The sequence below is a fragment of the Hemiscyllium ocellatum genome, chromosome 29, assembly GCF_020745735.1.
Source record: "Hemiscyllium ocellatum isolate sHemOce1 chromosome 29, sHemOce1.pat.X.cur, whole genome shotgun sequence".
Taxonomy (NCBI): domain Eukaryota; kingdom Metazoa; phylum Chordata; class Chondrichthyes; order Orectolobiformes; family Hemiscylliidae; genus Hemiscyllium; species Hemiscyllium ocellatum.
Genome location: NC_083429.1, coordinates 34,024,198 through 34,050,745, shown reverse-complemented (window position 1 = coordinate 34,050,745; position 26,548 = coordinate 34,024,198). Strand labels below are relative to the sequence as shown.

The 26,548-nt window shown below is 40.3% G+C and overlaps 1 protein-coding gene across 2 annotated transcripts in view; it reads right to left on the bottom strand.

Annotated features, from left to right (window-relative positions):
- The window catches only part of LOC132829584 (CXADR-like membrane protein), a 128,461-nt gene that overhangs the window by 17,385 nt on the left and 84,528 nt on the right, over window positions 1-26,548 (bottom strand). For both annotated transcript variants that reach the window (XM_060846848.1, XM_060846847.1), the window contains exon 2: window positions 11,832-11,989. In XM_060846848.1, coding sequence (XP_060702831.1) covers window positions 11,832-11,945 — 114 coding nt within the window. In that variant the 5' untranslated portion in view covers window positions 11,946-11,989. The remainder of the gene's footprint in view (window positions 1-11,831; window positions 11,990-26,548) is intronic.

Sequence of the window (26,548 nt, the reverse complement as noted above, 5' to 3'; positions counted from 1 at the left end):
GAACTAGGAGCAGGAGGAGGCCATTTGGCCCTTTGAGCCTGCTCCATTATTCAATTCAATCATGGCTGATCTTTTTGTGGCCTCAGCTCCATTTACCCACCCTCTCACAGTAACTTCATTGTTCAAAAGAATATCTATCTTAGCTTTAAACACATTTACTGAAGTAGTGTCAACTACTTCACTGGGCAAGGGATTTCATAGATTCATATCTCTCTGGGTGAAGAAGTGCCTTCTCAATTCAGTCCTAAATCTGCTCCCCCTAATTTTGAGGCTATGCCCTCTTGTTCTAGTTTCACCTGCCAGTTGAAGCATCCTTTCTATGACTATCTTATAATTTTATATGTTTCTATAGTATCCCCCCTCACTCCACAGTGCTACTGTCCCCAAGGTTGATCCATTCCTGGGGAGGTATTTTTATGTTCAAATTTTTTTCCCACGAAGAACGATGTGATTTTGTTCTCCATTCATCTCTGTAATTGTAAAGTCAATTCTGCCCAAAAGACTATTCAAACTCTAGTTACTGTTACGACATGGGGTAAACCCCTCTGCTGGTTTAAACCCAACACACAGAAAAGCTCATCTCGCACTGTAATCTGTTAAACTTTGAGAGGCAAAGAACTATCCCAGATTTCACTATTTAAAGTAAAAATTAACAACTTTATTCTTTAACACCAACAGAGAACATTAAAACCACTATTTACAACTTCTTTCTCCTATCTTTTACCTTCCACTCTACAATACTGGTCCGATATAGAAACTGATTAAAATTTAGAAAAAAAAGTCATGTTTCAAAACCAGTCTGCTTTATTGATTTTTCTCTTTAGATTTTCCTCTGAGTTTCCCCGGATCGCCTCTTCTTTTGCTGTACAACTTTTCTTAAGGACAGGTACCTTTCAGAGAGCTATTCCGCTAGCAGTCTATATGTGTTGGTTTTCTTGGCAGTTCTCCCCCTATTTAAAATGTCTGGTTTTATATCCCAAAACATCGATCATTTCATTGGTTTGATGTCGTCAAAACTCTAAATTCAAATTCGATTAGATTTTGGTAACTGGGGCATAATTTAAACTGATTGGCTGAATTTGAATTTGTTTTTGTTCCATGGCAATGCAACTCCAACTATTTGTTTCAACCAAGTGTTACATTTTTACCTTATTCAGCACTCTCTCTGCTTTCAGTCAGTCCTTGCTAGCTTCCTCTCTCTCTTTTAAAGGTACAGTATACGCCTATACCATAACACTCCCCCCCCTTAAGAAAAAAATGAACCATCATAATGAAAAGATGGCTTCATTTTTTTTCTGTTCCTTAACCACATTATCATGACATATATATAACTTTAATCTAAGTTCATGTTAACTTCTTCTCAAATACATATAACATTGAATAGATTTGTCTCATCTATACTCTATTAGTTAAATCTGTGATAACTCATGTACTATTACATTCTTACGACCTGAAGCATGTATGATTTGTAAACTAAATATCTGTAACATAAGACTTCCAACAGAATAGTTTTGCATTCTTGTATTTAAAACCTTCCAAGAATGTAAGAGGATTGTGATGCGTGTACACAACCATCTCTGACACATTGTTCATGATGTACACATTAAAATGTTCTAAGGCCAGTATAAAACTCAATAGTTCTTTTTCGATCTTGGAGTATTTCCTCTGGTGAATGTTGAATTTCTTCAAAAAGTAACCAACTGGCAGTTGAATCCCATCATCATCTTCCTGTAGCAGTACAGCTCCAACTCCTATGTCACTAGCATCGAAGGCAATTTTGAAAGATTTCAAAAAGTGTGGAGTAGCTAAAAATTGTTGCGGTTGTTAATACTGCTTCTAAATGGTTGAATGTCTCCTGATATTGTTCTATCCACCAAAACTTTGTGTTCTTCTTCAGCATATCAGTTAACAGTGCCACTATACTACTGAAGTTTGGAACAAACTTCTGATAGAATCCATTTAGTCCCAAGAAATCAAGCACCTCTTTCTTCTGGATTGGTCATGAAAATTCCTCGATGGCCTTCACTTTTGCGTTCCGCAGGGTCAACCTTCCATGACCAATGTTATGTCACAACATCACCTCTGCTTTTGCAAATTCAGTTTTGTTTAAGTTTACTACCATTTTGCTTCTTACACTCATTCAAAGAGCTCTGCCAACTGTACCATGTGATCTTTCCAGGACTTACTAAAGATCACTACATCATCCAAATAGACTGCACAGTTTGTTAATCCAGCCATAACTCTGTTCATGAGTCTTTGGAATGTAATAGGCATGTTCTCCATTCCAAAGGGCACCACTTTGAATCGATATAGCCCATTTAGGGTTACAAACGCAGAAATTTCTTTTGCCATGTCTGATCAAGATACCTGTCAGTAACCCACAATAAGTCCAACTTGGTGATGTAACTGAACTTTTGAGAAAGTTGTCTAACTTTCTCAATACAGTCCTCCAATCTCGGTATTGGATATGAATCTGATTTTGTAATGACGTTGACCTTCCGACAATCCACACAAAATCATTGAGTCCTGTCTGGTTTGAGAACTAAGATGATTGGTGAACTCTGCTCGCTCTAGCTTGGTTCGATGATAGCCTCTTTGAGCATGGCCTCCCCCTCCATCTGGACCTGTCTGGCTTTGAAAGGATTAAGCTGATAGGGGTGTGTTTTATTGGAACAGTACTCTCTACGTCTACTTCATATACAATAGCTTTAATCCTCTCCATCAGATTCCAACATATGTCCTCATACATCAGTAACAAACCTTTCAACTGCATTCTTTTCTCCTGAGACAGATATTTTACTAATCTAGCCCACTCTTGAAGGATGCCTTCATTTTTTAACATACTTTGAGGCACATCAAAATCCACAACATTTGGATTTGATTCTTCATTCTGCTGGGCAATAACTAACACCTGTTTCTCCAGTTCTTTCTCTCTTCTCATTCTCTGGAAGGGTCCTACACAATCAATTATAATTTATGTGAAAGGTTCTTCTAATGCAGGAATTGGCAACAAAAGTGCAGGTTTTACTACTGCCTGTGGCTTTTCTACCACTTTTTACATGTCTGAGAAATATGGCAAAAGTTAACCATTCCAGGCCAATAAAAATATTTTTGTACCTTAGCCTGAGTCTTTCGTACCTTAGGTGATCTACTACTTCATGTGCTACCCTAACACTTCCTAGCTGTATGCTATTGGCAACATAATCTGGTGCACTTCAACCTATTTCTCCTCTGCACTAACCGCCGTGGTCTCCAATTCCATCTGAGGATTTTATCTTTCAGATAATAACCCTCCGGAGTAATCTTTGCCCCCTTTTCGGAGGATGCATCCACATATATATCTTTTGTCGTCTTGGCTTTCTATTGCAAGTCCCTTACCCTTTTAGGACTAAACACTTCTGTCTGACCCTCTGCCTATTCAGGTTTTTCCTGCACTATTATGTCAAACATGGTGTCTGCTAACTGAACCTCAACTCCTTCATCTTTCTCTTTAGTTTTTGCTTCATGCTGTGACTTATGTTAGTGGGACCTTGTTACTACACAGTCTGGGAAAATACCAGGATACTTTTCTTTAACTTCTTGGTTTCTTGGTCTTCCTGGGGCTTTTCCATAACAAGGGGTGTCACTCCCACCTTTGATCCTGCTAAATCCCAAGAACAAATTGGATTTCTGGAACTGAGACTCTGTCAATCCATTGTTATTTCCCCAGCCTTGAGTTGGCACTCTAACTTGATCTTACATGGGGGAATGCTTAATTTCTGTCCATCTATCCCACAAATTACCACATTCTTGGGTAACAAATCAGAAAGAGTGCAAATTCACCATCTGTTAATATTAAGGATTGGTTAGATTGTGTATCTTTCAAAATTATAACTTCTTACTTTCTCCTCCTGTTCTTTCTGAGTAAACTTTACCCACAAAGGCAGATTCTTTACAGAGATCAGACACTAACTCCATATCCAGCCCCTGCCTAGGCTGTGCGCTCTGCTGCAGCTCCTCAGCTCTTCTTAGGGTTTCCTTTACTACTTTCACTAATAACACTGGCTTAGCTTCTTTTACTACATCTTTCCCACAGCGCCTTTCTTGAACAACCAGCATTGTGACTTTACATGTCCCATTTTACCAGAGTGGAAACACCTGAGACCTTTCACCTCCTTTCCACCCTCTTTTTTAACCTGTGGTAAATACTTACCAGTGTTTTCTACTCTTTGTTTCATAGTGTGGGATCTCCCCTTTTCCCAACTTCTATCCCTCAGGATGAAATTCTGGCAGGAAGCTTGAGGTATGCACCACCATATACTCATCTGCTAATTCTGCTGTCCTTCTCACTTCCTGAACTTTCTGTTCCTCCACATGAATTTTTATCATCTCTGGAAGTCTGTTTTTAAAACCCTCCAGCAGAATAATCTCTCTGAGAGCCTCATAGGTCTTATCTATTTTTAAACATCAAAATGATGATGTTTAATTCTTTCAATCTCAGTGTAAGTCTGACCTAGTTCCTTCTTTATGTTCCTGTACTGTTGTCTATATTTTTCTGGTACCATCTCATAAGCACTTAAAATAGCCTGTTTGCCCTCTTCATAATCTCTTGACCCCTCATCTAAAAATGAAGCAAATACCTTACCAGCTCTGCCTACCAGTTTAGTCTAAACTAGCGTTACCCATAAATCCTCAGACCACCCCATCTGCCTAGCCAATTTTACAAATAAAATAAAGAAGGCTTTGACATCTTCCTCTTCAAAATGTGGCAGAGTTTTGACATATTTGTATATATCACTATCTTCTGTTTTAATCTCCATCCTGTTGACTTGACTTTGCTGACTAAGTCACAACCTCTCAAGTTCAAATTCTCCCTCTTTTTGCTCAGCTAAGAACTTTCTCTCTCTTTCTCTGTCCCTTCCTTCTCTCTCTCTTTTTCCTCTCTCTCTGTCTTTCTCTCTTCCTTTGTTTATCTTCTAACTCCATTTTCCTCAATTGTAATTTAAGTTTTTCTCACTTTACTGCATTCATCTGTTTCTCTGACACAGCTAAGTGTTTGAATAATTCATTACATTTTCAGCTTTACTTTTGTCCTTGGTTAAACCCAAACCTAACCACTTTGCTACTTCTAAGAGTATGGTCTTTTCTTTCTAAACTTTCTTGGCAAACTTGAGACTCATCTTCAAACCCCAGAACCTCTTTAACAATTTTAAGAGCCATTCTTCTCACTTTTAATTTCACCAACCACAAGTAATTGAAATTAAACAAATTGTCTCACCTATGTTTTATTTAAAGATCTAAGACACTAACCGGCAAGTGTTTAAATCTACTGAGCATTTTTTTGCACACCCAAAATCTATTCAAATCTGTCAAATCTCAGACTGAAAACTTGTTCAAATCATGGACAAAAGTTCCCAAACTGTTGTGACACTGAGTAAACCCCTCTGTGAATTTAAACCTGACACAGAGAGAAGCTCACCTCACACCATAATCTGTTAAACTTCAAGAGGTAAAGAACTACCCCAGGTTTTGCTATTTAAAGTAAAAATTAACAATTTTATTCTTTAAGCCAACAGAGAACATTAAAACCTCTATTTACAACTCCTTTCTCTTAAACCTATTTTTTACCTCCCACTCTACAATACTGGTCTGGTAAAAACCCCAATTAAGACTTACAAAAATAATGTCACGTTTCAAAACCAGTCAACATTGTTGATCTTCCTCTGTAGATTTTCCTCTGAGTTTCCTTGGGTCACCTCTTCTCCTGCACAACCTTTCTTAAGGAAGGTATCTTTCAGAGAGCTATTTGGCTAGCAGTCTATACTTATTGGTTTTCTTGGCAGTTCTCTCCTTTACTGTTTAAACGTCTGGTTTTACACCTAAAACATGGGATCATTTCATTGGTTTAATGTCATTGAAACACTAAATTCAAATTCGTTTGGATTTAGCTATCTGGAGCATAATTTAAACTGATTGGCTGAATTTGAATTTGTTTTTTGTTCCATGGCAAAGCAACTCCAGCTATTTGTGTCAAACAAGTGTTACATTTTTACCTTGTTCAGCACTCTCTCTGCTTTCGGTTAGTCCTTGCTAGCTTCCTCTCTCTCTTAACAGGACAGTACACACCTACACCTTCATAACATTATATTTACACATATTATTAGCCAACCACCTTACAAAGGTAGATTCTACTCAATATGGCTTTTCTCTCGACATGCATTTCCAAAATTTTCTGTTTCTCTTCCCGCTTATAACAACATTCTATTTTTCTTTCTTTACAAATGAAATTCATACTCTTATGAAAGTCTGAACGAGAGCAGTGAAGAATTTAATCCAAGGTTCACAGAATTCAGAGCTGAACAGGACGCAGCAATAACAATTGCCACATCCAAGACATAGTCTTGGCAATCCTATATGTTCCTTTGTGCAGCAGTTATAATCTTTCTGTTTTTACAGGAGCATCAAAAGTCTTGAATATCAGATGCTGTCTCTGAAACTTTAACAATCATCAGATGGAATTGTTTTCAAATCAATAGAAGAAGATTAGATTAAAACTCCTCTGGTATGGAAGCAGGCCCTTTGGTCCAAGAAGTCCACACCGTTCCTCTGAAAAGTAACCCACTCAGACCCATTCCCTTACCTTATATTTACTCCTGAAAATGCACCTGACACTATTGGCAATTTAGCATGGCCAATTCACCTGACCTGCAGATCTTTGAACTGTGGGAGGAAACTGGAGCACCCAGAGGGAACCACGCAGACACGGGGAGAACATGCAAATGCCACACAGTCGCCTGAGGCATGGATTGAACCCAGGTTCCTGGTGCTGTGAGGCAGCAGTGCTAACCACTGAGCCACTATGCCACCCCAAAAAGTATGCATACACAAAGGTGAAAGGATTAAAATATTATTGTAGGGAGAAACTGAATACGCTGAGGCTATTTTCCCTGGAACATCGGAGGCTAAGGGGTGACCTTATAGATATTTATAAAATCATGAGGGACATGGATAGGGTGAATAGCCAAGGTCTTTTACCTAGGGTGTGGGAGTCCAAAGCTCAAGAACATAGGTTCAGTGTGAGAGGGGAAAGATTTAAAACGGATCTGTGGGGTAGCTTTTATGCACAGTCTGATGCATGTAAGGAACAAGCTGCTAGAGGGAGTGGTGGAGCTGAGTACAATGACAACATTTAAAAGGCATCTGGATGGGTACATGAATAGGAAGGTTTAGAAGGATATGGGCCAAATCCTGGCAAATGGGACTAGGTCAGATTAGGATATCTGGTCAGTGTGGACAAGCCTGACTGAGGGGTCTGTTTCTGTGCTGTATGACTCGATGACTAAATGATAGTGTTAGATGAAGAAGGTTGGGAAGAGGTCTTTATGGAACATAAACACTGATGTGGATGCTAGGCATTCAATATAATCCTATTCAACCTTACATTCACCAGTTAATTACAATCCCATATCATATCCTGGGATGAACTTAATAAATTAACTCTGATCAGTCCCTTGTCCAAGTTAATCTATGGAAAGGGTGACTTGTTTTATTGACTACCAGCATGTGCAAAACAATTCAAAATGAGTAAAATAAGAAAAAAATAAAGTTTATTATGTCTTTACCTAACATTTAATCTTTTATGTTGAATTTTATTAGAAAGATTGTCAACTGTGTTAATGTCATCTGCAGGATCTGGAGACCCTGTGGGATGTCATGTGGTAACACATAATGCTCCTAAAATATTCATTTCTCAAAGAGTAATATTTTACCTCAATCTTGCAGTAGGGGGAGTGATTGAGTAGAATTTAGACTGCGAAACTATACCCAGAGGAGAGGAAGGGAAAATGTCAGGTCAGTCAACCTACGCTGTTCAAGGGTATATTTGTTACAGGCCCAAAGCAAGCAATACATATTTCCTGTTCTATTTCAAACAAATCGTGCTCCTGGCAATATAATATTTAAAGTGATGCAGTGATATCTTTACAATGGTTAGCTATATTAACGTGGTGAAGAGAAATATTAACATATAGGACCTATATTTCTTGCAAAATAGTACAATATTGACACTCAACTGAGAGTCCCTGAGATACCAATCAGTGGTCAAGTACAAGTTGGGGCTAAAGGAAGTCATCTTGAGCCACTGTAACATGCTCTATAATTATTGTATGTTCAGTACACTGTGTATATTTATTGCACATGACTTACCTCACTTTAACCAATGAGCCTTCTCACTCTAACCATCAGCTTCTTAGCCCCTGGAAGCCTTACACTTTCAATTATTATTTCCTTTTTTCCCCTAAATAAATATATAAAACTCTTTCAAAGTCTTCAACTCATTTTATATACATAACGCTGGCATTGTGGATCTCACTTTTTCACATGCCTTTGAATGAAAATATTTTTCCTTGATTCAATTCTAACCAGCTTGAAACCTGAATCCTGTGATCATAGAGTCAGTCAGCATGCAAACATGGTTCAACCAGTCTACCCCAGCCATGTTTCTAAACTAAACTAGTCCTACCTGCCTTCACTTGGCCAATGTCCCTCCAAACTCTTCCTATTCATGAACTTATCCAAATATCTTTTAAATCTTTTAACTGTACCTGCATCTACCACATTCTCTGGCAATTCATTTCACACATGGACCACTCCCTATCCTTTTTAAATCTTTCTCCTCTCACCTTAAAAGTTTGCCTCCTAGTTTTGAACTCCCCCAGTCTGAATTCTTCTCATAATGGAAAGAATTGTGTCCTATCTACTCAATAAATTTTCATTGTTATTTTCTGCATCGTAATAAAGTAATCCTTAATTCATTTCCAAGGAGCTTAAAAATGTGTTGCTGGAAAAGCACAGCAGGTCAGGCAGTATCAAAGGAACAGAAGAATCGATGTTTCGGGCATAAGCCCTTCTTCAGGAATGAGGAGGGTGTGCCAAGCAGGCTAAGGTAAAAGGTAGGGAGGACAAACTTGGGGGAGGGGTGTTGGGAATACAATAGGTGGAAGGAGGTTAAGGTGAGGGTGATAGCCCTTCATTTTCAAGGAGTATAAGCTTACCCAAATCTTCAACTTTATCCATTCTCTCATCACAGTGTTTCAGTTTCCACTTTGTTGTAATATCTCCAAGATCATAGAATCCTTGCAGTTGTAGGCCCTTCAGCCCCTCCAGTTCACACAAGGCCTTTGAACAGCACCCCACCCAGACCCACCCTCTTACTCTATTCCTGTAAGCCTGCATTTTCCATAGGCTAATCCACCTAACCTACACATTCCTGGAAACAATGGGCAATTTAGCATCGCCAAACCTACATTTTCTTGGACTGTGGGAGGAAATCACAGCATCCAGAGGAAACCCACACAGACTCACGGAGAATGTGCAAGGTCCACACAGACAGTCATCCAAAGCTGGAATTGAACTCAGGTCCGGGGAACTCTGAGGCATAAGTAACCATGCAGCCCTAAATGTACATCCTCCTAAAAGCGGGACATTCAGGAAAGAGTACCAGAGCTAAAACAAATTGGAAAATATCAGCCACTTGTTACACACTTTGCCTGATGTACATCTCTGTCGATATGCATAACAGTGGTCATTTAATGTCCACACATTTTACCCCACTCAGACCTGCCTTGGCTAGATTTTAACTTTGTAGCTGCACTTCCCCTCTCTTATATCCTGCTGTGCTTGCAATCAAAAGTAAGCCTGAATCCTCAGACATAAGCAAAAACTCCCCCTTTTTTGTGTAAACATTAATCAGTTGAAGTGAATAGTATTAGAATTGAGAGACAGGCCTTTCTGAAGTTGGGAAATATTGTCAAGCATGTAACTGGGCTTTAATAAGGCTTTAAAGTCTGGTTGAAGATTTGTAGCTCGGGTGTCCGTTGTTGTGGTTCTGTTCGCCGAGCTGGAAGTTTTTGCTGCAAACGTTTCGTTCCCTGGCTAGGGAACATCATCAGTGCTATTGGAGCCTCCTGTGAAGCGCTGCTGTGATGTTTCTTCCGGTATTTATAGTGGTTTGTTCTTGCCGCTTCTGGGTGTCAGTTTCAGCTGTAGTAGTTTGTATGTGGGGTCCAGGTCGATGTGTCCGTTGATGGATGTTCTTGCCGCTTCCGGGTGTCAGTTTCAGCTGTAGTGGTTTGTATATGGGGTCCAGGTCCATGTGTCTGTTAATGGAGTTTGTGGATGAATGCCATGCCTCTAGAAATTCCCTGGCTGTTCTCTGTCTGGCTTGTCCTATGATGGTAGTGTTTTCCCTGTCAAATTCATGTTCCTGGTTGTCTGAGTGTATGGCTACTAGGGATAGCTGGTCGTGTCGTTTTGTGGCTAGCTGATGTTCATGGATGCGGATTGTTAGCTGTCTTCCTGTTTGTCCTATATAGTGTTTTGTGCAGTCCTTGCATGGTATTTTGTAAACTACGTTAGTTTGGCTCATGCTGGCTATTGGGTCCTTTGTTCTGGTGAGTTGTTGTCTGAGTGTGGAAGTTGGCTTGTGTGCTGTTATGAGTCCTAAGGGTCGCAGTAGTCTGGCTGTCAGTTCTGAGACGCTCCTGACGTATGGTAGTATGGCTAGTCCTTTTGGTTGTGGCATGTCCTCGTTCCTCACAGGAATATGATTCACGAGAGAAGAGGAAAAGGATAGCCAACTCCCATTCCTAGACGTGTTAGTAGAGAGAACACCCAACGGAGAATTCACCACAAGGGTACACAGGAAACCAACACACACAGACCAAGTCCTAAACTATGAAAGTAACCACCCCAACACACACAAACGAAGCTGCATCAGGACACTATTCAAAAGAGCCACAACACACTGCAGTACACCAGAACTGCGAAAAGAGGAAGAGGAACACCTATACAAGGTATTCGCCAAAAACGGATACCCACGCAACTTTATCACCAGATGCCTAAGAGATAGACCACGGAACGAGGACATGCCACAACCAAAAGGACTAGCCATACTACCATACGTCAGGAGCGTCTCAGAACTGACAGCCAGACTACTGCGACCCTTAGGACTCATAACAGCACACAAGCCAACTTCCACACTCAGACAACAACTCACCAGAACAAAGGACCCAATAGCCAGCATGAGCCAAACTAACGTAGTTTACAAAATACCATGCAAGGACTGCACAAAACACTATATAGGACAAACAGGAAGACAGCTAACAATCCGCATCCATGAACATCAGCTAGCCACAAAACGACACGACCAGCTATCCCTAGTAGCCATACACTCAGACAACCAGGAACATGAATTTGACTGGGAAAACACTACCATCATAGGACAAGCCAGACAGAGAACAGCCAGGGAATTTCTAGAGGCATGGCATTCATCCACAAACTCCATTAACAGACACATGGACCTGGACCCCATATACAAACCACTACAGCTGAAACTGACACCCGGAAGCGGCAAGAACATCCATCAACAGACACATCGACCTGGACCTCACATACAAACTACTACAACTGAAACTGACACCCGGAAGCGGCAAGAACAAACCACTATAAATACCGGAAGAAACATCACAGCAGCGCTTCACAGGAGGCTCCAATAGCACTGATGATGTTCCCTAGCCAGGGAACGAAACGCTTGCAGCAAAAACTTCCAGCTCGGCGAACAGAACCACAACATTTAATAAGGCTATGTGAATACAATGGTACCTGATACTTATTACAAGAAAGTGAATTATAAAGAATCTTCTTGTAATTTTAAAAGCGGTGTAGAGTAGGGTCAAAGATCAATCATACGGTAGCTGAGTGAACAATAATACAATTTAGTCATTTCATTGAACATTATAGCCAATCATTATTCAAATGATGATAATGTAAACACCTCTGAAAGGAATGCTCACCACTTTCTGATTGGGTTCAGAATCTTGCAAAAGCCATTCAATATCCAGATTCTTTGATACTAAGTGACCAAAGCGATGGTGACATGGTAGAACAACATCCTGCTCCTCAACCATTCTTATTTCAGACTGGGGTTTTGCAGTCCGCAGATGAGCATAGCCTACAAACCAAATAGAAAGGAGCAATGTTAAAACAATGTTAGAAAGTTTTAAATCAGACTGATTTGTATATACAATATTCTAAATCTGCAGTGTCATAAACTCAACCAGTATAGTTGATCGCCCCAGGAAGACCAAGCTTCCAAAAGAGACAAAACTCAGTGAATTTCCTAATTTCTTTTCAACCTATGTATTTTTTTCTAATCAACCTGCTCAAAGATGTCATTGCACATTTCTGGAGCAGGTGGGACTTGAACCCTGGCCTCCTGGTCCAGGGAGAAGGGACACTATCAAAGTGCGACAAGAGGGCCCAAGTTATTATTTAACCTTACACTAAATTTGAAATAATAGGTCATTTGGCATAACAAAGCCTGCTCTTATTATTAGGCAGCATTGAATGCAACAGTCACTGAAACATTCTGTGCCTCGAATGTTACAGTTTCAACAATCTGCCTACACACACAATGCAAATAGAGGTGATAAAGTTAATTTATTGCAATATGTAAAAGATTTCGGCATCAGTATTCATATGTTTTAGTATCTAACATGGTTGACATTTTGGGGTAATGTTGGTTTTGGGCATGAGTGTAACATGGACGATATCAATCCAATGCCCAATACCCTTCTCTCCTGAATTTTAGGCCAATTGAATTTAAAGGAAACAAAAAGTGTGAGGGATTTATAACAGATGGTTATATCTTTATTTATCAAGTCAAAATTACACTCGTTTAATCTAATTCAAAATTTCACAAGGGTAGAAAAGAAAATATTCGTGAATTTCTCTTTCAAGCTACCTGGTAACCAATGGCAGGGGCCCTGCCCTTTGTGGAGGACATGAGTTTTAATTTAACTTAATGCAGTGACAAATGTGTTTTCATCTTTTTGTGCTATAGAAATTGAATTAATAAAATCAAATATAAGTAACTCATGGGTCAAAGTGGGTAAAGTACCATCGTTGATCTGAATACGTAACTGGCTTAGTTGACAGATGCTGAATAATTAATTTCCTTCAAATTGAGTGGTAATATTTTTAGTGGAAAATCAACAAGCAATAAGCTTTTATTGTCAGAATATTTCCACTCTTCCCCCAACATGCGATCCTCCCTTCACTAACAAGAAAACAAGAATTTCACTGGGGAAAGAAAAAAATTAGTGAGTCTCTGAAAATGGGAAATAATCAGAATGGTGACTAAATGCTGCTAACAAAATTTGGAAAATCATCATCTCAGGAATGTAGTCAATTGAAACAAGGAGAGGGTTCTCAATTTCAATCTGAATTGAATGCGACACATTAATGGAGAAGAGCCAGGGGTCAATGAGACTCTTACAGTGGCTTAAACAAGTCAAAGCAAAAAATGAATGTTCCTGCTAATGGAACAAAGCTTTTAAAGAATGCAGATGTTAGGGATTTTGATGCATGGTTTTGCTTTAGCCACAGCACCACCTTTTTCTTTAAAGTGTTTGTTAAAAATAATTCCAAAACAGAGATAACTACAGGAAATGAGCCGAGTGTAGTAACTTGGCCAGATCTATCACTGTATGAATCTTAAAACATGATCAAAAACATACAATGCATTTTGTTGGGTCATATCCAATATTACAGATGCTGAACAGTTTGACAATACCATGAAGGTAAAAATGAATGATTATGCTTCTTCCAAGTGAAAATGCCACTGGAACGCAACAATCACCGCCTCTTCCAAATCCTTTGAGGAAAAGGAAATAAATACAGAATAACGCTCCAAAAGAAGTGAAAACAATTTCTTTTTCCAACAGAGGTACTGGTTTTGTTGACACTGCTCAGTGCCATACAGTGGACGTGTATTATCCCACAGTTTTGCTTCTTGTCTCTTTATATATCTTCACACAATTCATGGATCAACCTATAACTTGTAGCTACGTATCTCACTGCTTAAAGTAAATCATCAATAAAGGTTGCATAGACCACTGTGGAGTTACAGCTCTAATATATATTACGGCGGGATGCAGTTCAATAATATATGATAAGAAATTTTCAGAATTATTAATGATGACTAAAGCAATGCCAGTACTGAGATATGGGCCATAGTACTTTATTAGAGACAAATTACATTGAGTTGAGAATGGAGATCTGTACTTGAAGTTGAATGGTTGAATCACCAATAAAACCCAATTGCACTGTATTGGTGGCAACAGAAGTATTTAATTATTTCAAACATCTTTTCCACCACATAACCTGAAGTAAAAGATCAGGAGAAAGACATAACTGAGATTCCAATTGAACTGTCCAGACTGCACAGATGTTGAATTATGGAACCGTTAAGTACAGAAAGAGGCCATATTGGCTCATCATGCCTTGCCTTGGCAATCTTTACAATTAGATTAGATTAGATTACTTACAGTGTGGAAACAGGCCCTTCGGCCCAACAAGTCCACACCGACCTGCCGAAGAACAACCCACCCATACCCCTACATTTACCCCTTACCTAACACTAGGGGTAATTTAGCACGGCCAATTCACCTGACCTGCACATCTTTGGACTGTGGGAGGAAACCGGAGCACCCAGAGGAAACCCACGCAGATACGGGGAGAATGTACAAACTCCACACAGTCAGTCGCCTGAGTCGGGAATTGAACCTGGGTCTCAGGCGCTGTGAGGCAGCAGTGCTAACCGCTGTGCCACCGTGCCGCCCACACTCTTCACACTCTTCTTGGTCCCATTTTCCTGCTCTTTCTCCATGTGACATAATATTTTTCTTCTAGTACACTCAGAATATTGCAATGTTATGACCAGGTGAGGAAGAGTAATTCAGCTCCTCTCTTAGTTGGTTGTAACAAATATTTTTATTTCCTGTTAGCATGCAGCTGAGATGCATCAATCAAGCCATCATTCTAGTCAAAATTAAGGAGTCAATTACAAGATTCTTGAATGAAAGGAAGAGGGATTTTATTACCTATTAACATGAATGAAAAAAACAAAAGAATCAACATTAAGCATACATATAAACACAGGTAATAAGTTTTAAAAGGACCGTGTGTTTGTTGCAGCTAGGAAGAATAAAAGCTAAACAATTTAAAACTCTTTAGAACCTTTGACACTTCACATTTTTTAACCTGAAACCACAATGTTTCAATTGTAAACATGTGTCCTCAGCATTGGCAATGTTTCTAAATATCTTTGAGCTGTTTGCTCAAATTGTGTTTTCATAAGGTACTGACATATGAAATAATGTGTGAAAAAGGAAACGAAACATTCAGCTCTTGTTACAAATTTATTCTTCCCTCTCTGTGCTATTCTGACCAAAAACAGCTCCTGAAATATGGTTTGTTTATATATTCCCAAGTCTGTTTTCATTGTACTTCCAATAAGGCAAGCTGGCAGGCTGAGCATTTCATCTCCCAAATCGTGATATTATCATACAAGTGTAGAACAAAACAGATGATGCAAATTTCTTGACATTAACTCACTTGCTTCACTCTGATTGTCTTTAGATAAAATAATTTCAGTTTGGGCAGTTTTGCTTATTCTACATGGGTCTCCTGGATTTGCCTCAATCTGTAATCAACACAACATCCTGAAAACGGAGGACTGGCAAGCTTTTAAAGAACAACAGAGGATTACTAAGGAGGAAATACGCAGAGAAAAAATGAGGTACAAAGGTAAACTGGCCAAAAATATAAAGGAGAATAGTGAAAGCTTTTTTAGGTATGTGAAAGGCAAAAAAATGGTTAAGACTAAAATTGGGCCCTTGAAGACAGAAACAGGGGAATATATTACGGGCAACAAAGAAATGGCAGAAGAATTGAATTGGTACTTCAGATCTATGTTCACTGGGGAAGACACAAGCAATCTCCCTGAGGTAACAGTAGCTGAAGGACCTGAACTGAAGGGAATTTATATTTGCCAGGAATTAGTGTTGGAGGGACTGTTAGGTCTGAAAGTTGATAAGTCCCCGGGCCTGATGGTCTACATCGCAGGGTACTGAAGAAGGTGGCTCGAGAAATCGTGGATGCGTTGGTGATTATTTTCCAGAGTTTGATAGATTTGGGATCAGTACCTGCGGATTGGAGGGTGGCTAATGTTGTACCACTTTTTAAGAAAGGTGGGAGAGAGAAAGCAGGAAATGATAGACCAGTTAGTCTGACCTCAGTGGTGGGAAAGATGCTGGAGTCTATTATAAAGGATGAAATTACGACACATCTGGATAGTAGTAACAGGATAGGTCAGAGTCAGCATGGAGTTATGAAGGGGAAATCATGCTTGACTAATCTTCTGAAATTTTTTGAGGATGTAACTCTGAAGATGGATGAGGGAGATCCAGTAGATGTAGTATACCTGGACTTTCAGAAAGCTTTTGATAAAGTCCCACACAGGAGGTTAGTGAGCAAAATTAGGATGCATGGTATTGAGGGCAAAGTACTAACTTGGATTGAAAGTTGGTTGGCTGACAGGAAACAAAGAGTAGTGATAAACGGCTCCCATTTCGGAATGGCAGGCAGTGACCAGTGGGGTACTGCAGGGATCAGTGCTGGGACCGCAGCATTTTACAATATATATTAATGATATAGAAGATGGTATTTGTAATAAGATAAGCAAATTTGCTGATGATACTAAGCTAGGTGGCAGGGTGAAATGTGAGGAGGATGTTAAGAGATTACAAGGTGACCTGGACAGGTTAGGTGAGTGGTCAGATGCATGGCAGATGCAGCTTAATGTGAATAAATGTATGGTTATCCACTTTGGTGGCAAGAACAGGAAGGCAGATTACTACCTAAATGGAATCAATTTAGGTAAAGGGGCAGTACAAAGAGATCTGGGTGTTCTTGTACACCAGTCAATGAAGGTAAGCATGCAGGTACAGCAGATAGTGAAGAAGGCTAATAGCATGCTGGCCTTCATAACAAGAGGGATTGAGTATAGAAGCAAAGAGGTTCTTCTGCAGCTGTACAGGGCTCTGGTGCGACCACACCTAGAGTATTGTGTGCAGTTCTGGTCCCCAAATTTGAGGAAAGACATTCTGGCTATTGAGGGAGTGCAGCGTAGGTTCACGAGGTCAATTCCTGGAATGGCGGGACTACCTTACGCTGAAAGACTGGAGCGACTGGGCTTGTATACCCTTAAGTTTAGAAGATCGAGAGGGGATCTGATTGAGACATATAAGATTATTAAAGGATTGGACACTGATGGGTGAGTTCCGAACCATAAGACACAGCTTAAAAATATGGGGTAGACCATTTAGGACAGAGATGAGGAGAAACTTCTTCCCCCAGAGAGTGGTGGCTGTGTGGAATGCTCTGCCCCAGAGGGCAGTGGAGGCCCAGTCTCTGGATTCATTTAAGAAAGTGTTGGATAGAGCTGTCAAGGATAATGGAATCAAGGGTTATGGAGATAAGGCAGGAACAAGATACTGATTAAGGATGATCAGCCATGATCATATTGAATGGTGGTGCAGGCTCGAAGGACAGAATGGCTACCCCTGCACCTGTTGTCTATTGTCTATTATAAAACCATTTTTTCTGTATGAAACACCTCAAGTATTAAAGTCAGTGATGAAAATTAAAATTTAATAGTTGTTATTTGCCACAATCATAACAATGAGCAATCAAAACAATCAATAAACTAGCGATTAGTCAAAACCATCCTTTGACAACTCCTGCTAACATGCTACAATAATCTAACAACATTGCAGACAAAATTTCTCAAAATCATTCATTTCATATTTTTAATAATAATTGCATTTCTCTTTTGTCCTCTGCTTTAGAATTAATAGCTTAAAGAAAATTGTTCAGTATTGATCCCCTAGCCTTAACTTTCACTGCTCCAGCACTTCAGATATAAATCCTCTTACATCTTTATATAGGACAGCTCAAAACTTGTAGAGGAATAGACTCCAATGCATGTCTAAAGCAATACTGTAGATTCTTAAATAGTCGTGAGAGGAGGAACATGTTTTATAATATGATTGAGATTGTCTTACAATCAAGAATTGATCCAAAAATGATTATAATATGTGACACAATATTATTGTGTAGTGCATCATTCCATTCCATGTAGTTGTATGTGTTCTGAATATAATCTTCATTCCTCTTTCTTCACTCTTCTGAAATGTTGAGTTTCATTGGAGCACATATTGATACTATTGTTATAAAGCACTTTTGGCACCAATACTGTGCCAAAAGTTTTTCCTGCTGCAGCCAAATAATGCAAATGGTTTGGCCCAATGTCTTCCAGATTAATTTAAGCAAGATGACCTGTATACCTATTGCTGGTTTGAAACTGCCATTTCATTCATTTTTGGTCTAGCTGCCTTTCGATTCACTGTTGATTGAAAGAAACTGTCTGTCTGCTGTGTGTCATCAGCCCCTCATCAGTGACATACCCAATGGTCTGCATTTTCCAATGGCCAGACAGTCATTATTATAGCACAGTTGTGAGTTGATGTAAGGAGTCTGTTGAATCCCCATCAGAGCAAACTCCAAAGGAATTGTTCAGTTCCATGCTGTATAACCCTATGACAATATAGATTGAAGATTCTGCTGAGAAAATCCCCTAAACCTGGAATCCTTGCAAATATCCATTTACATTGGGGAATTTAGAGGATTCTGAAGAAATTTAAATAAATAGTTACTCAGGAAAAGTTAGACAATTAAATGCTTAATCTAACTTCTGAGTAACTATTCAAATGACTTCACCTCACAAACACCCAATCACATATTTGTCTTTATACCCCCCAAACCCTGACCTGACCAATGACCGTATTGTCCCTTTCCCCAGTACCACAGAGGACATCCCTTCATCCTTTGGGACCTAATCTTGCTTGCCCTACTCCAGAACTATCCCCTGTCATTCCCTGAAAAACAGCTTTCCTTTTCTCTCACTGGACTCAATCCCCCTTTGCCCTTTCCCTGGTTTCCCCTTTCCCTCATTCTAGACCTGATATCCCCAGGAAACAACACCCCTTTCCCCTGCAACCTTCCTTTCCCCGACCGCAGCTCCCCAACTCCTCAACTCCCCCACTTCTCATTAGCCCACTCTGGACAAGATCGTCCCCAGCAGCCATGATCCAGAATCCACTTCCCTCACTCCAGACCTGATATGCCTCCAACCAAATCCTACCTTCTCCAATTGCTGTAACCAACCACCCCATGAGCCAACACAACCTCCGCTGCCCAACACTGGATGCAATTCCTACAATCTGCTCTGTTGTACTGGAAGCACTGCATCACCTACCTGGTGGCTTTGTAGTTCAGCACTTTGCTCATCTGGCATCCTACTCCTGGTAACCTACCTCATACCCACTCGGCACCATACACACTTGGTTTCCTGCCGTCATAATCTTTACCAAGCTGGCATCCTACTCTCCCAAACTCCTAACCTCATGCTTACCTTAAATACTTCTCACATGACAGCAGCTATCAAATTGGCTCCTTATTTGTGAAGAAGCCCTCAACAAAATCTCCTGCCAGAAACGCAGAGCTGTTCCCTTCCATTTAAAAAATAATCAGAATAAAGAAGAATTAGAGTGACATTCTGTGTTAGATTGCCACTCCTCAGAAAATCTAACCCATTGGTTTACTGCCCAAGGTCAATCGAGCTACATGTTCATGGCTTGAGTTCTGCAACACTCCTTCCCACTTCAGTTCAACATTACAGCACGTAAACATGTAGACTTTGGTTGTTTTGTGTTTCTGTATGTGTGTGAGTATCTGAATGTATGTGTGTGTTTGTTTGTTTAGGCTTAAACCAAAAATGTCTTCATATCAATTCTGAATCCTGCAATAATTAAATTGGCAAAACCAGCAAACAACATCGTAATTTAATGAAAAGTAATGGGCCCTGTTGCACTTAACTATTCTGTTTTTGGTAGCTGCTGTATAACATCACTTTCCTGGTTTTCCATGACTTATTAAGATCAACAATGTTTTTTGATCCACTTAATATTATTATGTAGCATGTAAAAGACTGAATTTTTTGAGCATCATCTCTAAGACATATTGTTAGGCTCTTGTTTTATCTTTTTTCCTGTCTAGCCTGTCTGTCTGTCTGTCTGTCTCTCGCTCCAGGTTTCATGCCAAAAATGGGCATTGGCAATCATGGAACACCAAGTACTAGATCATGATTAAGCTTGGAAAGGTACAGCATTGGTTTCCTATCCTCCTACAGATTCTGGATGACCAAGTGATCTTCCTGTTCTTACCACCTGCCATAAGCAAATTAGAAAGATTTGCAGGTTGATATTTAAAGTGTTTGCTTCCTCGACCATCAAGTCCTGGAATTGGGCTTGAACCTGGAGCTTCTAGTTTTCAGAAACAAGGCACTACCATTAGGATTCAAGATCTCTTTTCCTAAGACAAGACTAAACAAGCTGAAGATAGTTTGGCACCCAAAAGCTCTGGGTAATGAAACTTTGGTTTGCACATAATTCATCCAGTTTTAAACATTTCAACTCTCCATCATCTCCATCACAAAGATACACAAACCCAGAAATTACTGAACTCCTCATCTGCTTCAGTCCATCTGCTGATAAAACTCTCATTCATAAATTTGTCACCTCCAGACTCTCACACTGCTGTTCTCTTCCATCTCGCCTTTCAATGCATTCTGTAAATGTCAGCTCACTCAAAAATTGTTGCCTATATCTTAAGTTTGTCAGGTTGGGCAAGCCCTTCATCCCTACCCTTGCTGATATACTCTAACTTGCTCTCACCAAACCCCACAGGCTACCAGACTCTCAATCTCATGTTTAAGTCATTCCACTGTCCACTCCTTCCTTTCACTGTCACCTCCAACAGCCCTACAACTTCCTCTGAACTTTAATTCTTCTGACACTGACCATTTTTCCATCACTCCCTCCACTCGTTCCATCTGACTCTACCAGTCACTCAGTCACCAGTATCCAAGGTTCTGGAATCTCCCTGCCAAACCATCCCATCTACTTCTCTTTCTTTCTATCATTTTTAAGATCCATTTCTTGGACCAGGCTTTGATCACCCACTCAATATCTTCTATCTTGGTTCAGCATCAATTAACACTGCACCCTCATGGGATGCATTGCTTGTTTATTCTATTCTCTTAGAGGCAGCATGCAAATGGGATTTAGTATAATTGTTGATTTTACCCACAATAGACAATGTAACATGGATATGGGCAACACTTGTGTTAGAATAAAGCAATTGAATACAAAAGCAGGGAAGTTGTGCTGAACATTTACAAAGTTTCATTTCGGTCACAACTGGAGCTGTGCATCCAGCTTTGGTCTCTACACTTTAGGAAAGAAGTATTAGGGTTTTTGAGAGGGTGAAAAGGAGATTTATCAGAATGATTCCTGGATTGAGTGATTTTAGCTGCAATGTTATATTGATTTTCCCCTCAAAGTAAATCATTATGGATGAGCAATAAATATTAGCCTACACCAGTGATGTTCACTTCACAGGAACATAATGGGTAAAAAAGGTAATTATGTTGTGCAACGGTTGTAAGGGGACATGATCATGTGACCTAGAAGCTTATTCCTACAAAAGCAGTAAGGGGGAGATGATCCATGATTTGAAAAAGGAAATTGGATGATATTTGAGGAAAATTAATTTGCAGGATTATGTTGATAAAGTAAGAGAATGGAACAATTGAATTGCTCTACAGAGAACCAATATGGACTCCATTTACCAAATGGCTTCTTTCTGTGCTGCAACGACTCTATGACTCTATGAAACTTACCTCACTTTCTAGCTAGGGAGGAAAATCTGCACCTAAGCATTAAAAATTCCGGAACAAGTTTTTATTTCTGAATTTGTCAACAAATGTCAATGAAAGTATGCAGACTCAAGACTAGCTGACAAGAAACTGACTACATTTAAAGAAGCAGGAATAAATAGTTTGTCTTACTGTCACAGCTGTATTATTTAATCAACAAAGAAAGTACTATTAATTTCTGGTAGACAGTAATATATTTTGTGAAGACTATTGTATGCAATAATTTATTTAGGACAAAAACAAATACCATCATGACATTCCCTGGGCTTTAATAAGCACATTGTTTATGTGATGATTTACGATGGACCACACATGGTAGAGTGGTATAAATGTTGACTAAATGATAAATGAAGCAGCCATTACCCAGATTTGGAGTTTAAAGTTGTTATTTTTACTGTTCATGTTTTATTAATGTTGGCATATTCCAGAGATCTACACACATTCTGACTAGCCTAGGAGTAGTTACAGAACTCAGCATTACACAGTCTGCAGATTTAGATCAATTCCCAACAACACCATATTCACAACAGGTCAGGCAGCATCTGAGGAGCAGGAGAATTGACACTTCAGACAAAAGCCTCATTCCTGATAAAGGGCTTTTGCCTGAAACATCGATTCTCCTACTCCTCGGATGCTGCCTGACCTGCTGTGCTTTTCCAGCACTCTCAACTCTGATCTCCGGCATCTGCAGTCATCACTTTCTCCTAATACCATATTCACCACTAATAAAGTGACAACATGGACATAGTTTAATGCAGTAGATGTGAGGAACTTCATCAGAATATACATTCCAACTTTGTGAGAATGTTATGGCTACCGCGAGAACAATACAGTCACTAAAACAATTCAGAAGAATTTCAGTTTAAAGTTCCAATCTGTAAAATCTTGACAAAGTTGCAGTTAATTCAATGCAATGTAAAAATTAAAGTATTTCAGTCAAAACATTTGAAATTCAACCCAATCGATTTAAAGCTCTTTGCAAGAACGTCAACAGTAAGAATTTATAAGGGCATCAAGCCGAGTACTCTTTAAACCTGGCTGAAAATAATTGAAAAGAATATGAAAAGTACATGACGAGCCAGAAAATGCATATCTAGCAAATGGGCTTGGTATTATTAATTGTATTCATGAATAAATTCATTGCCTGACCCCCCCATATCTAGTTCAATAATCTTCCAAGTATTCCTGTCAGCTGAAACTCTGTGTTTATTAAATTATGGATTTGTGTTTAGGAACATGAACATGGTTGGCAAATGCAGTATTTAATATCAATCCCTAAATACCCTTGGCAAGATGCTGATTTGCTTTTGTAAACCACTGAAGTTCTTGGGGGTGGTGGGGGGGTGGGGGGGGTGGGGGTTGGGTGCTTGAACCTTCAGTACTGTGAGACTGGGAATTCCGGGTTTTCACCCACCAGCAACAACAGTGGGCAGAATCTTACTGGGGCTTGAATGGCATGGGTTATGGCAAGAAATGTGGCAAAATTTCATGAAAATTTCAGTGAGGCCTATCTCAACGTCTGAAACAACTCATTGCAATTTTATCTTCAGTTCTGAAGTGAGATTTGTGCTCGAAGTTGATATGTTGTATATTAAACTGGATTATTGCTTGTTTATGACCTTATCATCGCACGTCTAAAGAATGCTGTTTCCAATTCCACCGCCTACTATGCGGGAACTCGATGCTGAGAATTCGCAATATGGAACTAACAAGGGTTACTTGGCAAATTCAGTTCACTGGTGACTGCAAAGAGCCTCTCATGTTGGTTACCTACATGTACAATCCACAAGCACCAGATGACCACACCCCTCCTCCATGGAAATTGGCATCCAATAATTGCCGATCCCTCAGGATCCTTGTAGCACCTCTCTGATCCCTAAGCAGGATGCTTAGGAAGTATAAACCTGTGATTCAAGTTGCACCAGCAACTAGCATTGAAGTGCTGATGCAAGGACACTTTGCACAAAGGGACAGGCATCCAGCTGAAAGATTGGACCAGACTGTGGCTCACAACAGCTCATTTGTTCACTCACTTGGCATCCATCTGCATGCTCACAGCATCCATACCTTGCCTTGACATGCCAATCCCACGAGTATGTTGGCACTTTAGCCAGATCATATTGGCTATCAGTATTGCCTTGTTGTATGTCTCACGGTGACATCAATCTAATACTTACAGCTTGTACAGCTGGCTTGTACCACTACAGGTTTATTCAACCATATCAGAAAGTTGGTCAAGGGCTGTACTCAGTCCAATGAATGGAGGACTGGTGTCAATCAGGAGGTCCTGATCAACATTAGTCATGGGCACAGTGAAAATACAATCCCGGCCTTTGGCAATAGGCAATCACCTGTTTGGATGGGTTGAGATTGGGGAATATGTTCAACTGTAGTCGAGGGAGTGGGCAATAGTCAGTCCCTTAGGACCATCACAAGCAGTCAAGAGAATCATTTATCTTCAGTTGGGGATTTACAAAGACAGCAGTAGGTCTTATCAGCCATGTCTCGGGATTGTTATTAATGTCAGTCAGATGATGCAGTCCTGGGGATCCGTGTGTTGATCAGTGAGGAGGGTGCAAGGGGGGTGGTCTCGGGGAAAAGAGTGCTAATAAACAAAAGGAAATGGGGCAATCAAAGTTGACGGGGAGAAAACAGAGCAGAGGGGAGAATACTGGTCTATGGTGCACCTCATAATGGGGTGATGCCGTGGCTCAGGGGTCAATGGGTGAAAATTGAGGGCAAAGTTTGATCTGATGTGTCTCCTGTGCCCACCATAAGCTGCAATCCATGCCATCACTTGTCAGTCAGTAGACACCAACCATAACTAAAATTGGCTGAGACCAGATTAGGTGGAGTCAGTTTGATGGATGCAAGAACAGGATCCATGTCTGCTGGGGCTAAAACACTAAAGAGGAAAATGCATGAGGCATGTGTTTGCAAACTGCTGCCACATTTAACTTGCAATCATTTCATTCTCCATGTGCAATGCATGCAGAATGAACATGCTTAGGGTTCAAATGTTGGTCAAAGGGAAAGTGTGGACTGCAGATGCTGGAGATCTGAGTCAAGAGTGTGGTGCTGGAAAAGCATAGCAGGTCAGGCAGCATCCAAGAAGCAGGAGAATTGTCAATTCAGGCATAAGCCCTTCATTAGGAATGCACCATCATGATTGATGTGGGTCTGGGATAGGAAAAGGGTCGAAGCAATGCATGCACTCCCTTTTTAATGTAATGTGTTGGTCAGTCAGCTGGCATGGAACCTTCACCAAGTTGCTGTACTTTTTGATGTTGATGCTGAAGGAATGATGGCAACATGGCTGTTGCCATCAGGGTGCAGCATGTCTCACTGTGGGAAGGAATGTGTGCAGCTTGCATCTACTGGAGTGGGAGCGCAATCATGTCATCACTGATTATTCTCAGAGCTGTTTTGCTCCTGATGTTCCCAGCACAGAGCATTGTCAGAAATAGCCATGTTCCCAGCTGCTGGTTGCTGTGGATGCTTTGTTCAGAAGACAAAGGTAAAGGTGAAGTTGGATGCAGGGGGCCAAGGCTGACAGAAAGCTTAGGCGCAGCTATCCCAAGCCATCACAGAGGATAAGAAGCACCCAGTTCAGACAGCAGTCACATAACAAGGCCCCTCAGGCTATAGAGTCAAGATTAGAGTAGTGCTGGAAATGCACAGCAGGTCAGGCAGCATCCAAGGAGCAGGAAAATCAATGTTTCGGGCAAGAGCCCTTTATCAACATTCCTGATGAAGGGCTTTTGACCGAAACATCAGCTCCTCAGATGCTGCCTGACCTGCTGTGCATTTCCAGCACCACTCCAATCTTGACTCTAATCTCCAGCATCTGCAGTACCCACCTCCGCCCCTCAGGACATATGTGATCCATTGCAGGAATCAAGGTTTTTATCCCCAACTCCATCCCATGTGGATGACAGAGGTGCAGTGTTGGCATATACTCCTTCATAGAACATAGAACGGGTCAGGACAGTACAGGCCCTTTAGCCCTTTGTGTTCTGCACATTTTATCCTATTCTAAGATCAAACTAAATGACATACCCTTCATTTTACTATCTATCATGTGCCTATCCAAGAGTCGCTTAAATGTTGTGAATGTCTCTGATTCTACTACCACTGCTGGTAGTGTATTCCATGCACCCACCACTCTCTGTGTAAAAAACCTACCTCTGACATTTCCCCTAAACCTTCCTCAAATCACCTTAAAATTATGCCCCCTTGTGATAGCTATTTCTGCCCAGGAAAACAATCTCTGGCTATTCACTCTATCTCTGCCTTTCATCATCTTGTACACCTCTATCAAGTCATTTCTCATGCTTCTTTGCTCTAATGAGAAAAGCCCTAGCTCCCTCAATCTTTCGTAATAAAATATGCCCTCCAATCCAGGCAGCATCCTGGTAAATCTCCTCAGCACCCTCTCTAAAGCTTCCATATCCTTCCCATAATGAGGGGACCAGAACTGAACACAATTTTCAAGTGTCATCTAATGAAGGCTTGATAGAGCTGCAGCATAATCTCATGGCTCTTAAATTCAATTCCCCTGCTAATGAAAGCCAACAGACCATACGCCTTCCTAACAATCCTAACAACCTGGGTGGCAACTTTGAGAGATCTGTGGACGTGGATCCCAAGATCCCTCTGTTCCTTCACACTGCCAAGAATCCCGCTTTTAACCCTGTAATCTGCATTCAAATTCAACCTTTCAATACGAATCACTTCACACTTTTACAAGTTGAACTCCATCTACCACTTCTCAGCCCAGCTCTGCATCCTGTCAGTGCTCTGTTGCAATCTACATTAGCCTTCCACACA